Source organism: Thamnophis sirtalis, unplaced genomic scaffold (assembly GCF_051295495.1).
Source record: "Thamnophis sirtalis isolate CommonGarterSnake01/CBP01778 unplaced genomic scaffold, rThaSir2_p1.2 scaffold_2, whole genome shotgun sequence".
Lineage (NCBI taxonomy): Eukaryota > Metazoa > Chordata > Lepidosauria > Squamata > Natricidae > Thamnophis > Thamnophis sirtalis.
This window is the reverse complement of record NW_028261382.1, coordinates 75,512,973-75,531,226: the sequence shown is the minus strand read 5'-3', so window position 1 is coordinate 75,531,226 and position 18,254 is coordinate 75,512,973. Positions and strand designations below refer to the sequence as shown.

Below are 18,254 nucleotides of genomic sequence, written 5' to 3'. Positions count from 1 at the left end.
CTTATCTGAAATAGGATAGGTTCTCCTCCTTGAGCAGGGGGCTGGACTAGAAGACCTCCAAGGTCCCTTCCATCTATTTTGTTCTGTTACATTCTTTCATTTTTTCATTTATTTTCATTTATTGAGCATTTATAGGCCGCCCTTTTCTATACATTCTATATTCTATATTCTATTCCTTCCCCTCTTCCCTTCCCCTTCTGAAATAGTATAGATTCCCCTGCTTGAGCAGGGGGGCTGGATTGAAACAACTCCAAGTTCTATTCTATTCTATTCCTATTTCTATTCTACTCTATTGTTTCTTAATTCTATTCTATTCTATTCTATTCTATTTCTATTTCTTCTATTTCTATTCTATTCTATTCTATTCTATTCTATTCTTCTTGTCTTCAATAAAGAGTGTAACTCTTGTCCTGCAGTAGGTAGGTTACAACTAATTGTCGTAGACACCAATGTGGAATGGGACACAATGTCACTCTGGATTCTAAAATTTGAGATTCTATTCTATTCTGTTTCATTCTCCTCTCCTCTCTCTTCCCTTTCCCTTTCCCCTTCCCCTATTCCATTCTCCTTCTCCTTCCATTCCATTCCATTCTATTAATATTCCCTCTTCTCTTCTCTTCTCTTCTCTTCTCTTCTCTTCTCTTCTCTTCTCTTCTCTTCTTTTCTCTTCCCCTTCCCCTTCCCCTTCCCCTATTCCATTCCATTCCCTCCTCTCTTCCCCTTCTCCTATTCCATTCCCCTTCCCCTTCCATTCCATTCCCTTCCCGAAAGGCGCTCCCTGGGCTGACCTCCGAGGCAGCCAGCTGTGGAGGAAGGAAAGAGAGAGCGCATGGAGGGGGGGGGGGGCGCAGGCAGAATGATCATCCCCGCGTGCAAACCTCTGAAGGAGGAGGAGGAGGAGGAGGAGGAGAGGGTGGGGGATTTTCTGTGCTATCGGACGCTCCCCAAACCCCGCTGCCCATCGCAGGGGGAAAGCGGAGAGGAGCCTCCGCCGGGCTTCTCTTCCCCGCTCCTCATCTCCCCCTCCCAGCGCCAAGGGGAGGGAGGGGTCCCACGACGGAGAGGCGATTGGCTAATTGAGTGACACTTGTAGCCCGGGCTGGAGGGAAGGGAGGGAAGGAAGGAGGTCTGAAAAAAAAAAGAGTGGGGAGTTTTAAGGCGGTCGCGGATTGGCTGGCGCAGGGGAAAAGGGCTCCGAAACTCCGGGGGAGAAAGTGCGCTTTCGCTCGCTTCGGGATCCGCCGGGCAGGAAAGCTGCGCTGGGCTGCCCCGACCCAAGAGGCAAGTAACTTCGAGGCGGCCGGAGGAGGAGAGGACGCTCCGGGCGGGGGTCCCCCGTTTGCTCCCACTGGGGTTCGTGAGGGTCCCCCCCTTTTTTGCAGCCCTCCCGAAGAAGCCAGGCGGGCGGAGTGCGGACCCATCGCCCTTTCCATCTCTCCCGTCTTCCCAGCATGGGCATCGCCTTCCACGCGCAAGGTCGCGGCTGGGGCGCCCTGAGGATGCTTTGGGCAGGCTTGGGCATGTTCTCCTTCGTCCTCCTCCTGCCTGGCTTGGCCGGGGCCAACGAGTACGACTACGTCAGCTTCCAGTCGGACATCAGCTCCTACCAAAGCGGGCGCTTCTACACCAAGCCCCCGCAGTGCGTGGCCATCCCACCCGACCTGCGCCTCTGCCACAGCGTGGGCTACGACAAGATGGTCCTTCCCAACCTGCTGGACCACGAGACCATGGCCGAGGTCAAGCAGCAAGCCAGCAGCTGGGTGCCCTTGCTCAACAAGAACTGCCACTTTGGCACTCAGCTCTTCCTCTGCTCCCTCTTTGCCCCCATCTGCTTGGACCGGCCCATCTACCCCTGCCGTTGGCTCTGCGAGGCCGTGCGCGACTCCTGCGAGCCCGTCATGCAGTTCTTTGGCTTCTACTGGCCCGAGATGCTCAAGTGCGACCAGTTCCCCCAGGACGATGTCTGCATTGCCATGACCGCCCCCAACGCTACGGAGGCGCCCAAGCCCCAAGGTAAGCTTGAGTCCCCTAAGACGAAGTACCCCGGCCTTCCCTTAAGAGTCAACTCAAGAGATGGCCCTGCTGGGAAGCCGAGGTGAGATGTAGCTCCTGGTGGCCAACTTAGAAGCAAGACCCAAGAAGAGCCTTCTGGACGTTCAGGGAGAACCCATAATATCCAGCTGGGTCCCCACTGTAGAATGCTGTATTGTAGGTTAATTCTGCCAACTGCCAGGAGTTCGATCCTGACTGGCTGAAGGTTGATTCAGTCTTACATCCTCACATGTTTGGTGAAATGTGGATCCACATTGTTGGGGGCAATAGGCTGATTCTATAAACTGCTTAGAGAGGGCTGTAAAGCACTGTGAGGTGGTACATAAGGCTAAGTGCTATTGCTATCTTCCTTCCTTCCTTCCTTCCTTCCTTCCTTCCTTCCTTCCTTCCTTCCCTCCCTCCCTGGGTTAGAGTGCTGCATTGCAGGCTAGGAGTTCAGGAGTTCAATCCTGACCAGCTTGCCAGGAGTTCAATCCTGACCGGCTCAAGGTTGACTCATTCTTCCAAACTTCTGAGGTGGGTAAAATGAGGACCCACATTGTTGGGGACAATGTGCTGGCTCTGTAAACCGCTGAAAGAGGGCTGTAAACAGTGGTGGGATTCAGGCAGTTCACACCACTTTGGGAGAAGCGGTGGTTAACTTTCTGAGCAGTTTGGCAAACTGGGTGTTGGAATAAATAATTAGGGCAGAGAACTGGTTGTTAAATTACTTGAATTCAACCATTGGCTGTAAAGTGCTGTGAGGCGCTATATAAGTCTAAGTGCTATTGCTATTTCCACTTAAAGGTCTTTAGTAATGAATAGAACAGTGTTTCTCGACCTTGGAACTTTAAGACACGTGGATTTCAACTCCCAGAATTCCCCAGCAGGCTTTTCTTAAATGAGGAATTGGTGTCTTAAAATAGGTTCCTTACCAAGGTTGGGAAACACCGGAATAGGACATGAGCTTCACCTCTTTCGGATTATTTGGCCTTTAAATTCCCAGAACTGTCAGCAGCGGTTACATCTTCTGAAGCACATCAAAGTGGGAAGGGGGATGGAGAAGACTTTTCTGGATTGAGTAACCCGGTAGCCCACCCTTCTAAATTGAGTTCGGGTGTGAGGTTAAGGAGGGCAGCCGCTGGAGCTGAGTGATTAAGGACAGATTCTGCTTGTTGAGGGTTTCAGCATCGGTCCTGGGCGTCTGCCAGGCAAAGAAAATTTCTGCTCAAGACTCCAGAAGGCCGATGATGTCAATAGTCATTGCAATCATGGCAGGCATTGCTTAATAGTAACAGGATTAATTGATTTGACTTGGCAGCTTCCTGAGATCTTTGCTGAATGAGTTACATGCAGTTCTGCTCCCCCAAAGCAGGCGGGAGGGAGAGAGGGAGGGAGAGAGAGAAGAGAGCTTCGAAGGAACAATTTCTCATTTCTGCAGCAATGTCTGCGCAGCGATTGAGTCATTTTGGAATCTTAGTAGTTCTCGGGGACCTCTGCAAATATTTCTCTTCTCTGGCCCCATTGCCGTTTTGTGTGCATTGCAGCTTCTCCTTGTGTTCTCGGAATGCGAGAGCAAAAGAAAATGAAACAACAAGAACAAGCAACCGATTGTGTGGCCCTTATTTGTTAAAGACCAGGGACTCTTCACAATTTTGCTCCTTAGACCCAACCACTCCAGCCATAGGGAAGCATTTAGTTCTGGCTATCCAGTCTGCTGATTGACATATTGACTTTAATGCTCAACCTGGGCTAACAAAGTATAATTGCTTTGTTTATAATGCCTGCTGTGCCCAGACGAATCAATCCTATTTAACATCATGTGATGACCTGGTTTATGCTATGTGCTGAAACCCATGGCTGGCTTCTCACAGGATGCTGAACCATAAATGACCCTGATCCTTTTGGAGCCTGGATGCTGGCAAACTCCGCACAATTTGTGTGTCTGATTATAGTGTATCTAGTACTTCCTTATGGCGATGCGGTGGCTCAGTGGCTAAGACACTGAGCTTGTCGATCAGAAAGGTTGGCAGTTCGGCAGTTCGAACCCCCAGCACCGCATAACGGAGTGCACTCCCGTTACTTGTCCCAGCTTCTAACAACCTAGCAAGTCGAAAGCATGTAAAAATGCAAGTAGAAAAAAAAACACCTTTGGTGGCAAGGTAACAGTGTTCCTTGCACCTTCAGAATTTAGTCATGCCGGCCACATGATCACGGAGAAGTCTTTGGACAGCACTGGCTCTTTGGCTTTGAAACGGAGATGAGCACCGCCCCCTAGAGTCAGGAACAACTAGCACATATGTACGAGGGGAACCTTCACTTTTACCTAATTATTGAATATATGAACAGTGTGGAATCTGGGTATGGTTAGTTTTGATACACAGTGATAGTGATAATATTGATAGCATTAGCTACATTAATCACGCACACATAATTCTAATCATTATTCTAAGTATCAAAATTAAAATGGTTGACATTTTGGTATTTGCGCCACCCTGTATATAATCCTTCACCATTTAAATTATTCAATATTTTAATACACAATGCTAATAACCACAGTGTATTGTTTAGGTATACATAAACACAAACATCTTTCAACTTCTGATCTTTACTTCTATTTTTTAATTTTAAAGTTTTATATAGAAATATGCACAATAATATTTCCCCCCTGTCTAGTTTCTACCTCTGTTTTAATTTTTAATGGGACAGATCTTATATTATTCTATTTCTATTCATCATCTCTTGCCCGTTTTAGTATTTAAATTCTTATTGATTTATAGCACACTTCCCATACTCCTCCTTTGGGATTTTGTATCTCCAAGCATCATTCATATTTAATCTAAATATTTCCTCCATCTCTACCGCTATCTCTCACTACCAGACCTTCAATGCATCTATCCATGCCATCCTCACTTCAGGAATGTCTTTCTGTTTATCCAGTTCTATTTTTTGATCTCTTAATATATAATCTGTTTTATCTATTCCATAAGTTTTTATTATATCTTTCTTCTCCTTGTCTTCATGTTTCATTTGTTGTTTTATCTGTTCTATCCTTTTGAGTCCTGGGCCTTATTAGAATAGAATAACAGAATTGGAAGGGACCTTGAAAATCTTCTAGTCTAACCCCCTGCTTAGGCAGGAAACCCTACACCACTTCAGATGAATTGACATCCAACATCTTAAAAATGCCCAGTTTTTGGAGCATTCACAACTTCTGGAGGCAAGTTGTTCCTTTGATTAATTGTTCCAACTGTCAAGAAATTTCTTCTCAGTTCTAAGTTGCTTCTTTCCTTGATTAGTTTCCACCCATTGCTTCTTCTCCTGCCCTCAGATACTTTAGAGCAGTGTTTCTCAACCTTGGCAACTTGAAGATGACTGGACTTCAACTCCCAGAATTCCCCAGCCAGCGAATGCTGGCTGGGGAATTCTGGGAGTTGAAGTCCAGACATCTTCAAGTTGCCAAGGTTGAGAAACACTGCTTTAGAGAATAGCTTGACTCCCTCTTCTTTGTGGCAGCCCTTGAGATATCAGAACACTGTTATCATGTCTCCCCTACTCCTTCTTTTCATTAAATTATATATAATCAGTTCCTGCAACCGTTCTTCATATGTTTTAGCCTCCAGTCCCCTAATCATCTTTGTTGCTCTTCTCTGCGCTCTTTCTAGAGTCTCAACTTCTTTTTTACATCTGTGGCGACCAAAACTGGATGCAGTAATCCTGAAGACAATCCCTAACACCAACTGCTTTTGCAGCTGGAGGTTTTATTTGGCTTTTAGCGTGAACAGCTGCTGTTGAGAAACTCCTTCCGTGATTTTGCTGAATGGTACTTGCAACCATGTTGTACCAAAAATTGAGACTGATTACAGGATCCTTTCCCAAACAGGTGTCATTTCCCCCTTATCTCCTCTAATGTTGACTTGTGCAGTTTCAGCCAGCATGTCCACTTGTGCTTATTGGAAATTATGTGGGAGTTGCAGTTGCAAGACGTGGGAGAGAATTGGTGTGAAGAAACAGTTGCTGGAACTGGGCATCAAGCAGTTTTGTATTTCAAATAAGTCTAAGGAAGTCCTTTATGTGCTTGATGCTTGAAACGTTTGTCTGGTTAAGCGTGCATACAAGAGGATATTTAACAAACCAGTTTTTTTTTAATCTCCCTTTCTCAACACTATTGGGATCATAACAATACTGAGCAAATATACCAAAATGTTGGAAATATTTCTTATATAATGTTATGCTTTTCTTCTTTTTCTTCTTGTGCCATATCCATCATTGGACGTTGGCGATCCTATTTTTATCGACAGTCGCATGAAAAAGTGCTGCTGAGTTTTGTACCAACCGGTCCCTTAGTTTTTGAAGCCATGATGTTCTGCCTGAACCTCCTCTTTCCCTGGAGGATGAAGGGAAGGAGGCTGTATTTTTCCGGGTGTCACATCACATGTCTGAAATATTCTAACTTTAGTTCCCCCCCCCCCGAACTGCTTAGAAAGTTAACAACCATTTCTCCTGAATAGGTGCAAACTGGCTGAATCCCACCACTGCTTCAACTCCATCTCTTCGCTCCTTCCAGGCATCAATTAAAAAGCATCCCTAACAGAACCGTCATTAAGCAGAACTGGATTTGCCCATTGACTTTGCCTGTTGGAAGTGGGCTGGGAAGGCTGCAAATGATGATCAAATGAACCTCGGGCAATGCAACTGTTGTAAAAACACGCCTATTGCCAAGTGGCTGAATGTTGAATATGTCATTGTGAGGAGGTTGCAACAGTTGTAAGTTCAAGTCCCTTTTTTCAGGGCTGTTGCAATTGGAACTGTTGCTAAACAAGTGATTGTAAGATGAGGACTACCTGCATGCTCTTGTAGCAGGTGACCATTATGTGAGTGTGTGGGGGGGTGGGGAACAGCTTTCCCACCCTGACACTCTCCAAACAGGGGACTTCAATCCCCATAATTCCCTATTAGCATAGATAGAGACCCCCACCCCCACCCCCACCCCACCCCCACCTACTACTACTACTACTACTACTACTACTACTACTACTACTACTACTACTACTATATCCATCATCGGATGTTCTTCTTCTGCCTGGACTTCCTTGGCCTTCAATCTTTCCCTGGAGGATTTAAGTATAGGATGCTATATTTTTCCATGTGTCACATCACACATCCAAAATATTCTAACTTTCGCTTTTTAATGCTTTTCAAGATTTCCCTTGGTTTTCCCAGGTGTCTTATCCCCTCCTCATTTCTGATTTTGTCAACTCAACCTATACGTAACAGCTGCCTGTAAATCCACATTTCTGGTTTTTCCAAGTGATTTTCTGTCAGAGCCCAACTCTCCACTCTGTAGAGCAGGGGTGAAATTCAGCAGGTTCTGACAGGTTCTGGAGAACCGGTAGCGGACATTTTGAGTAGTTCAGAGAACCAGCAAATACCATCTCTGGCTGCCCGAGTGGGGTGGGAATGGGGATTTTGCAGTATCCTTCCCCTGGAGTGGGAAAGGAATGGGGATTTTACAGTATTCTTCCCCTGGAGTGGGGAGGGAATGGGGATCTTGCAGTATTCTTCCCCTAGAGTGGGGAGGGAATGGGGATTTTGCAGTATCCTTCCCCTGGAGTGGGAAAGGAATGGGGATTTTACAGTATTCTTCCCCTGGAGTGGGGAGGGAATGGGGATTTTGCAGTATCCTTCCCCTGCCATGCCTACCAAGCCATGCCCACAAAACCGGTAATATAAAAAATGAATTTCACCACTGCTGTAGAGTAGGATAGAAAAGATCCTGTAGATGTAACATCTGACAAGCCTGATTTTCAGACTTAGGCTTAGGTCGTGATTGCAGAAGACCTTTTTCATTTTGAAGGATGCAGTTTGAGCTTTCTCTATCCTTGTCTTTACTTAATGGTCACGTCCCAGCTTCCATGCAAATTAGAACTGTGGGACGTGATCCTTTCCACTTTTTCGAGCGGTATTCCTTCCGAATTCATCGGTGGTAAATGAATGGATTGTTCACCAACGACCATGATCTTGGATTTTGAACTATTAAGCTTCAGGCCGTATGCGTCACATATTTCTGTGGATGAGGAGCTGAAGATCGAGCCCAGGACAACCCTTATGCTAATTTCCTTGACCTGGATTTTTGATTCCTCAATTTTACACGCAATTCCTTTTTTTAAATCAGCAAGTTGGGAAAAGTGGTTGAAGAGGTCATCTTTACAATCTTGGCCTCTCCGTTTTCCCCATTAGGTATGAAGTCTGTGCATCTTTAAAAAGTTAACATTCCTAAACTATCCAAGTTTTCTGAATAAGCTGACATCAGGGTCCAAATGTAAAATAATACTTTGGCACTCAAATGTTGCCCTCTCCTTAAAGCTTTCCCCCCTCCCTTCCTTGCATTCCATAGTAGAAGGCTGTATTTAGAACTACTGCTATGTCTCCCCCCCCTCCAAAAAAACCTAATCTCTGGGGAGGAAAAAGTTATTTTCATAACTGCTCCATAGCTGGAAACCAGGAGTTGATTGACGGGGAGTTTTACTTTGGCTGTTTGTCTCCGCCGTAGAGGCACCAAAATCTCCTTTAAAACAAAACACACGAAAACTTGCACATGTTCCACTCCCTCCCCACTCGTATTGGTTTCAGGTATAAGCTGCCAATTTTTGCAAATCCAGCCCTTTGAGAGCAGGAGATATTTTCTCTGATTAAAATTTTTGGTGCCAAATTAGAACAGGATACGGCGGGTAAGGGGATAGTTTGCAAAAGATGGAAAGGAAAGGACTGTCAATAGGCTCATCCAGCATGTTTTGTTGGGGAAGAAATAAAACTTGTAGTGTTTTTTGATGGGGAGGCCTACAAGAAATCAGGCCTTTATGGTTTTTTCCATGGTTTGGATAACATTTGGAGGGCTTTTTTATTGTTGTCGTTGAAGGGGCAAGTTATTCATGCCTCATTTTTTTTTGTTTCAGCATCTAGAACACCAGAAACTAAGTTAGATTATGATCCACTCCCTTTTGGGTGAGAGCATCTCAGGGCTTTTCATGGATGTAGGTTTGAGTGGGAAGTCCTGGACAGCCAGTTATTTATTACCAGTAAGAAAACTGGCCTAGTTTATTTTCACTTTTTTTAAAAAAAAAGGAGGAGAGGATGAGCTATTTTCTAAACCGCCTAAAAACAGGGCGAGAAGTACCGAGTGGAAATTTATCACAAAGAGAGATCCAACCTAGAATTAAAGGGAAAAAAATCCTGCAAATGAAATCAGTTCAGTGGGATGGCCTGGATTTTAGAAATTGTGAGTGCTCCATCACTGGGAGGATTTTAAAAAAAGGGACTGGATAGCCATTTGTCTGGAGTAGTATATGGCGGGGCTAAATGAATCAAAAGTTGGAATTAAGATTGCCTGGAGAAATATCAACAACCTCAGATATGCAGATGTTGCCACTCTAATGGCAGAAAGTGAAGAGGAATTAAAGAGCCTCTTGATGTGGATGAAGAAGGAGAGTGCAAAAGTTGGCTTGAAACTCAACATGAAGAAAACTAAGATCATGGCATCTGGCCCTCTCAATTCTTGGCAAATAGATGGGGAAAAAATGGAGATAGTGACAGGTTTTATTTTCCTGGGCTCCAAGATCACCGCAGATGGGGACTGCAGCCAAGAAATTAAAAGATGCTTGCTCCAGGGGAGGAAAGCTATGGCAAATCTAGATAGCATAGTAAAAAGCAGAGACATCACCCTGCCAACAAAAGTGCATATAGTCAAGGCTATGGTTCTCCCAGTTGCAATGGATGGCTGTGAAGGTTGGACCATAAGGAAGGCTGAGCACCAAAGAATGGAGGCCTTTGAACTTGGGTGCTGGAGAAGACTCCTGCGAGTCCCTTGTACTGCAAGTCGATCCAACCAGTCACTCCTAGAGGAGCTCTCCAGAAGGCCAGATCCTGAAGAGGAAACTCGAGTACTTTGGCCAGCAAAAGAGAAGGAAGGACTCTGAGGTCAGAGGGCTGTTGACTCCTCTCAAACTGTCTTGTAGAATGGAATGGAATAGAATAGAATAAATATTGGAAAGAAGAATCAAATTGAATCGAATTGAATCGAATTGAATCGAATTGAATCGAATTGAATTGAATAGATATTGGAAAGAAGAATAGAGTAGAGTAGAGTAGAACAGAACAGAATAGATATAGAAAGAAGAATAGAATAAAATAGAATCGAATAGATATTGGAAAGAAGAATAGAGTACAGTAGAATAGAATAGAATAGAATAGAATAGGATAGGATAGGATAGGATAGATATTGGAAAGAAGAATAAAACAGAACAGAATAGACTAGAATAAGAACAGAAAAAAAAAAAACAGAACAGAATAGAATTCTCTATTGGCCAAGTGTAATTGGACACACAAGGAATTTGTCTTCAGTGCATAAACTCTCAATACACATAAAAGCTACAAGTGATAAATCATGATCATCGTCATCATCCCAAAAATACATTCATCATGAATAATGAGATACAACACTTAGTGATAGTCATAGGATACTAAATAAGCAATCGACATAAATCATACTAAGAAACTAAATAAAACAATATAAATTGTAAAGATACAAGCAACAAAGTTATAGTCATAAATAGAAAGGGAGATAGGTAATAGGAAAGATGAGAAGAAGACTAGTAATACAGTCTTACTAAATAGTCTGACAGTGTTGTGGGAATTAGTTGTTTAGCAGAGGGATGGCATGGGGTGGAAATTGTCCTTGTGTCTGGTTGTTCTGGTGTGGAGTGCCCTATAGCGTTGTTTTGAGGGTAGGAGTTGAAACATTTTTTGTCTAGGATGTGAGGGGTCTGTAGATATTTTCACAGCCCTCTTTTTAACTTGTGCAGTGTACAGGTCCTCAATGGAAGGCAGGTTGGCAGGAATTGTTTTTTCTGCAGTTCTAATTATCCTCTGAAGTCTGTGTCTGTCTGTCTTGTTGGGTTGCAGAACCAAACCAGACAGTTATGGAGGTGCAGATGACAGACTCAATCAGTCCTCTGTAGAACTGAATCAACAGCTCTTTGGGCAGTTTGAGCTTCCCGAGTTGGCGCAGAAAGAACATTCTTCGTTGTGCTTTTTTATGATGTTTTTGATCTTAGATGTCCATTTTAAGTCTAGAGATATGATAGAATCTTGTAGCAGGGGAGTAAGACAGAAATTCCAGATATAGCACAAACACAAGAACACGGTGGTGATGTTATTGAGCATTAACCTTATGCCAGAAACCTTTATTGAATAGCAAATAATTAAATGCATGTTGAAGTTGCTTATTAATGCCATACTTAGCTTTAGATGCAAAATTTAAACAACTTATTGCATCAACATTAATATTTTGGAGATCACAGCTAATGTTGACATAAACTACTTTATTTCTAAAGGTTGAAATTATTCAAGCATTAGAGTGTTAACCAATCTCCAGTCAATATTATGTAAACAGCATCATATCTTTTCAGATACTTTTAATATTTAATAGAGACAAAGCAATAAAGATGCAATCATCAAATGAACAATGCAAAACTATTTTCTAACAAGAACTATTAGCAAACCATTTGTGGGTGAAGCATATACTAATGTGAGAAAATTTTGTTCCTTTTAGAGAAATATATTTATCTTAATTATTTAACCGGTGATGCAATTAGAAGCAACCAGAAATTTAAATAAAAGAGAGATAATCAACTGGTGGCCAAGGTCCTTGTAGGGCAGGCAACACAGAATTGAGAGGGCCAGGGTGTGTGTGGGTGGCCAGGGATTGGCATGGCCATGGTGGGAGTGACATGGGACTTGTGTTGGGCACTTCCCTAAGATCTCGCTCACTCTTATTATAATCTCCTTCCTTCCTTCCTTCCTTCCTTCCTTCCTTCCTTCCTTCCTTCCTTCCTTCCTTCCTTCCTTCCTTCCTTCCTTCCTTCCTTCCTTCCTTCTTTCTTGCCTTCTTCTCTTCTCACTCATGTGATACTCACCGGTTTTTCACCCACATTTTGCACATATCCTTGCTGGCAGCTTTACAAAATTTTGTTTCCATATGAAACATAAGGCAGACTTCTGTTTTTCTATTTCATTTTCAGATTGCTTGAAAATGCCTTTCAAAATTTCTTTCTGGTGTTTTTATCTTGAATGGTCAAGGTTAAACTTGCTTTCCCAATATGAAGATGGGAGTTCTCCTCTGGTATCCTAATGCTGAAAAGGTACCATGTAATAATAAAAATGAGAAATTCTCATTTCCAGGCCCTTCTTGCCAACTCATCAGTAATTACGTCCATAGCCTTTGTCCTCAGAATTTCATTAACATTCTCCTTTCATTAAAAAAACAAACCAACCCTTTCAAAAGTAAATACTTTTCTATCAAATTGGATGAAAAGGGGTTGAAAAACACACAGAAGGTTTTTACTGCAAAATGCTGAGGTAAAATTTGTTCAGCTTTAACATGCCAGGCAGAAAAAATTATGCCATTGCTTTCCAAAATGTTGAACTGTAAGTTAAAGGTAAAGGTTCTCCTCTCACATATGTGCTAGTCATTCTCAACTCTAGAGGGTGGTGCTCAACTCCATTTCAAAGCCAAAGCGCCAGCGCTGTCCAAAGACATATCTGGGGTCATGTGGCTGGCATGATGCAATGCCGAAGGCGCACGGAACGCTGTTCCCTTCCCACCAAAGGTGGTCCCTATTTTTCTACTTGCGTTTTTACATGCTTCTGAACTGCTAGGTTGGCAGAAGCTGGGACAAGTAATGGGAGCTCACTCCATTAGGCAGCGCTAGGGATTCGAACCACTGAACTACTGACCTTTCTGATCAACAAACTCAGTGTCTTAGCCTTTGAGGCACCACAATTTTAAAGAGCTACCAGTTTTCAACTGTCAACAAGCAGTTGTTCTCACACTCAAAACTCTTTTCACTTTCCCCCCACCAATACAAATAGTTTCCAATATGCAATCATTTGTTCAAAATTACGACAGCACCATTACGACTGGAAAAAATATGACTTTCAATCAGTCCTCTCACTTGTGACCGTTGCAGCATTCCCACAATCATGTGATCAAAATCAAAATTGTCTGGCCTTTGGGTGCTTTGGAAAATGGCTTGACCCCCTCCTCTTCCAATACCTCAAATATTGGAAAGTTGCTCTCATGTCTCCCCTGGTCCTTCTCTTCACTAGACCAGCCATGCCCAGTTCCTGCAAACATTCATCGTATGTTTTAGCCTCCAATCCCCTCATTATCCTGATTGCTCTTATCTGCACTCTTTCTAGAGTCTCAACATCTTTTTTCATAGTGTAGTAACCAAAACTTGGTGCAGTATTCTAGGTATGGCCTTACTAAGGCTTTATAGCAGGAGTGTCAAACTCACATCATCATGGCAGTGTCACATGACATATCAGGATCCCCCCCCTTTTGTTAAACAGCATTAACATGGCCAGCATGTGACGCATCCAGTCCATGGGCTTGGAGTTTGACAGCCCTGCTTTATAGAGTGGTATTAGTGCCTCACTTGATTTTGATTGTATCCCTCTGTTATTCATAATTTGACCTGTCTTCTGACTAGTGCTGGATTATCTAAGAAATGCATAAAATAGAAACTAAAATGAAGGTTGATGAGGAAAACAATGGGTCCATCACAGGGGTGAAATCCAGCAGGTTCTGACAGGTTCTGGAGAACCGATAGCAGAAATTTTCAGTAGTCCAGAGAACCGGCAAAAGCCACCTCTGGCTGGCCCCAGAATGGGTTGGGAATGGAGATTTTGCAATATCCTTCCCCTGCCATGTCCACCAGGCCACGCCCACCAAGCCACGCCACTCCCATCAAGCCACACCCACAGAACCGGTAGTAAAACAAATTGAATTTCACCACTGGTCCATCAGCTCATAATAAGCTCCATTACGTCTTAAGTATAATAAGATGGAAGCTGTTCTCCTGTTGTCAAAACGAGTCAAGGAAAAAAGTAACCTAGAACTAAGGAGAAATTTCCTGCTAGTTAGAATGATTAATCAGCGGAACAACTTGCCTCCAGAAGTTGTGGGTGCTCCAACACTGGAGGTTTTTAAGAAGAGATTGGACAACGATTTGTACAGAATGGTATAGGACGGGACCAGAAGACCTCCAAGGTCCCTACCAACTCTGTTATTCCGTTATTTTCTGTTCAGAAGCTCAGTGGGCTAAAAACCTAACAACTATGCTCCTTCTTTGCCCTTTGCTCTCTCTGTGTGGGTTTTTGTGTATGTGTGCCATTGTGTGAGAGAGAGCATGAATGAGTGCTTCCTTTCTCGCCCCTGGCCTGTAGAATTATAATGCTATCTATAGGATTAGCTGTTACAGTGCCACAAAAATGTACTAAATGAAAAAGTAATAAATCTGCCTCCACCCTCCTCAACAGGAAGAACATCTATTTATATTTACTTACCGGTGTGTGTGTGTGTGTGTGTGTGTGTGTGTGTGTGTGCATGCGTGTGTATTTTTCTTTCAATTCCCATCAGCCCAGATCAGCAGAATTTGTGGTCAGGGCTGATGGGAATTGTAATCCAAAGCACCTGGTAGAGGCCAGGCTGGAATGAATGAATAAATGAATTTGAAAGAAATTCTTTTTCGAAAGTTGAGACCTTTGTCTGAGGTTTTTTTCAATGGTACAATTATTTCACAACAAAATACAGCAAATTCTTCTAGTATTTAATATTTTTTAATATATGAAATCCATGGATGAGTAGTTAAGTAAGCTGTAGGAACAGTGGGTGGAGGAAAGAGAATGGTTAAGCACTATATAACTGGGTTTATACATTGTTCTGAATCATGGATTGTTGTAGTGAAAACAATTAACCAGTGGAACTGCTTGCCTTCAGAAACCATAGCTGCTCCATCATTGGAGGTTTTTATAAAGAGACTGGACAGTCACTTATCTAAAATGGTATAGGTTTTCCTGCTTGAGCAGGAAGTTGGACTAGAAGACCTCCAAGGTCCCTTCCAGATTCTGTTCCATTCCATATTCTATTCTATTCTATTCTATTCTATTCTATTCTATTCTATTCTATTCTATTCTATTCTATTCTATTCTATTCTATTCTATTCTATTCTATTCTATATCCTACTTCTCTTCTCTTCTCTTCTCTTCTCTTCTCTTCTCTTCTCTTCTCTTCTCTTCTCTTCTCTTCTCTTCTCTTCTCTTCTCTTCTCTTTCTTCTCTTCTCTTCCCTTCCCTTCCCTTCCCTTCCCTTCTCTTCAGTGGTGGGCTGCAGGCAGTATGCTCTGGTACAGGTGTACCGGAGCCTGCCCGGAGCACCGGGTACTGTTCTGGTACGGTGCCCCAGAGGGCTCACCTGCCCACTCTCGCTCCTTACCTGTTCTTTAAAGCCTTCAGTGCTTCTGTGCAGGTGCATAGCGCATACAGTGCCTGTGCGATGCTCCGTTGAGCAGCTGGAGCATCACAGTCTTGCAGAAGCATCGCTGGCAGCTATGACACATGCATGTGCCATGCACATGTGTGCACGCACTGTGCCCATCCATGTGGGGGATGCCAGGCCCATTCCAACCGAACCGGTTAGAACGGGATCTGGTCCCACCACTGCTTCCATTCCATTCCATTCCATCTCCTATTCTACTCTGCTCTGCTCTGCTCTACTCTAAACTATAATGACTAGGTTAACAACTGTGTTAAAAATATCATAAAATGGGACACAACTCACTTAACAACTGCGTTGCTTAGCAAGGAAAATTTTAGGCTCAATGGCGATCATAAGACAAGGATTATTTTTATAGTTTTACCTACATTATGATTAAGACTATCCTAAACAGTGTTGGCCTAGAGCAGGAGTGAATAGGTGATGGATGGGCCTGCATCCCCCATCCCAGGTCTCCTTGGTGCTGCAAGACCACCTTGCTGACTTTCTGCAGCCAATAATTTGGATTTTAACACCAGACTTTTTTGGGGGGGGGGTAGGGGTGATTTTAAGGGTGGGAATGGACATTCTTTGCCTCTGAGAGGACCTCCTGCTCCCACCCCTTCTGTGGCCTTTGGGAAGGTTGGGAAGCTGAACTGTGGCTCTTAGTCCAACAGTGTACCATTTCACACAAATGGTTATCCAACCTCTTCTTTAAAACCTCCAGGGTTGGAGCATTCACAACTTTTGGAGGCCAGTAGTTCCATTGGTTAATTGTTCTAACTGTTTCTCCTTAGTTCTGAGTTGCTTCTCTCCTTGATTAGTTTCAACAACAGGACAGCAGCTTCCATCCTATTTTTCTTAGCTAGCTGATAACCCGGCGTAAGCCGGGTATGTATTTATCCCAATCCTGTATAAGAGGGAGCCCCCTTATGGAGTACTGTGAAGCCATTAGCATGGCAACTCCACTGTGTTGTACAGTAGAAGCCATCTAAGGCACAACAGGCTGTATCCTAACAGAACTTGAATCCAAAATGCACACTATCACTGTCAAAAGTACTGTGAGTTGACACTATAGATAGAATTCAGTCCTCTTCATTTTAGCAGCCCAGGCGTTCCAGAGTTATGCTGGCACCCCCCCCCCCAGACACATGGACAACCCCCCCACATCAAGGGTGTTAGGAGTGTCTTACCCCCACAGTATTTGTTTCCAAAGAGTAAGTCATCTGTGTACTAAGTTTGGTTGAAATTGCTCGAGGCGTTCCAGAGTTATGCTGGAAAACACACACACACACACACACACACACACACACACACACACACACACACAGACACAGATATATATAGTGTCACAACCCCTGGTATGCCCCAATTATGGGAGGAAGCTAACTGCTTCCATTCTCTGTCCATCGGCTCGTCACAAGAGACCATCACGACAGAAACCCAATATTTTTACTGTTGTCTTTGTTACATTTGTGTAGTATTTGTGCTGATAAATAAATAAAGGGAGACTAGTATAGATCTATTTGAAGCTATTTAGCTCTCATCAGCTAGCCATACCTTTACTGGGATTCGAACCTGTGCTGTATAATACAGCACATATATATAAAGAATGGAGCTTATTATGAGCTGGCCCAACTGTTTTGTTCATCAACTTTCATCTCTCTGTCTCTGTCTTTGTCTCTTTGTTTCTCTCTCTCTCCCCCTCCCTCCCTCCTAGCTACCTACCTATCCATCCATCCATCCATCCATCCATCCATCCATCCATCCATCCATCCATCCATCCATCCATGCCACCTGCAGACACGCACAAAGAAAGATTCAGATAAGACTCTCATTCTCCACTCAACTCGCTGGAGGTTGAATGCTAAGTTTCAACTAGGAAAGGATGTTTTCTTTGGAACTCTTGCCTAGCCAACCTCATAGCTTCCCACTACATTTCTCATGGCTGACTTCAGGTGCTATGTAAACAGCTTAGGAGGACTGAACAAAGATGAAAGTCAAACACAAATGGGAGTGAGTTGCGGAGGGGGAAAACTATTCCAGTGTCAAGAGGCAGATGAAAAAAAAGAAAACCTGATTTAGCTTTTGGAATCCTGTTGCTGATCTTGGCAAAGTGCGTAGGAGGGAAGGGAGGTGGCAAGCATCTGGATTTCGTAGCTGAAGTTCAACAGAACAAAGATCTCGGTTGTGGATGTGGCTTTTCCAGGTTTCCCGCAAGCCTGAAAGAATTCCGTGTTGGGTAATCTTTTGCAGTCAGTGATTGATCTCAACTGTTGAGAAACCATGTTGTGGGAGCTGTCACGCAATGGCTGTGGGGAAGCCTCTTCTCCCCCCCCCCACTTCACCAGAGGGCTGCATTGTTGGCTGGAACTAGTTACGAAACCCTCATTTTACCTCCGATATCAAAAAAGAGGGATTGCATTACAACGTACTTATTAGTTTCCCAAGAGGTCCCTATTCCTATTGGTGTCTTCCTTCTGGGCAGGTGCAACGGCAGCATTGCATTTAAGCTGGACTTCATTAAAGGTAAAAGTAAAGGTTCCCCTCGCACAGGTCAGCTGGGAAAACTAGGAGGAATGAGTTACTCGGGATCAATCTAATGGTACCTGCAGGAGAGACTACCCTTAAGGTAAAGGTTCCCCTCGCACATATGTGCTAGTTGTTCCTGACTCTAGGGGGTGGTGCTCATCTCCATTTCAAAGCCAAAGAGCCAGCGCTGTCCGAAGACATTTCCGTGGTCATATGGCCGGCATGACTAAACGCTGAAGGCCCATGGAACCGCTGTTACCTTCCCACCAAAGGTGGTTCCTATTTTTCTACTTGCATTTTTACTTGCTTTCGAACT

The 18,254-nt window shown here is 43.7% G+C and overlaps 1 protein-coding gene across 1 annotated transcript in view; it reads left to right on the top strand.

Moving 5' to 3' along the window:
* Positions 1 to 1,119: 1,119 nt before the first annotated feature.
* The window catches only part of SFRP1 (secreted frizzled related protein 1), a 71,565-nt gene continuing 54,430 nt past the window's right edge, over positions 1,120 to 18,254 (top strand). Inside the window, exon 1 of the mRNA XM_087706123.1 lies at positions 1,120 to 2,013. Coding sequence (XP_087562249.1) covers positions 1,452 to 2,013 — 562 coding nt within the window. The 5' untranslated portion in view covers positions 1,120 to 1,451. The remainder of the gene's footprint in view (positions 2,014 to 18,254) is intronic.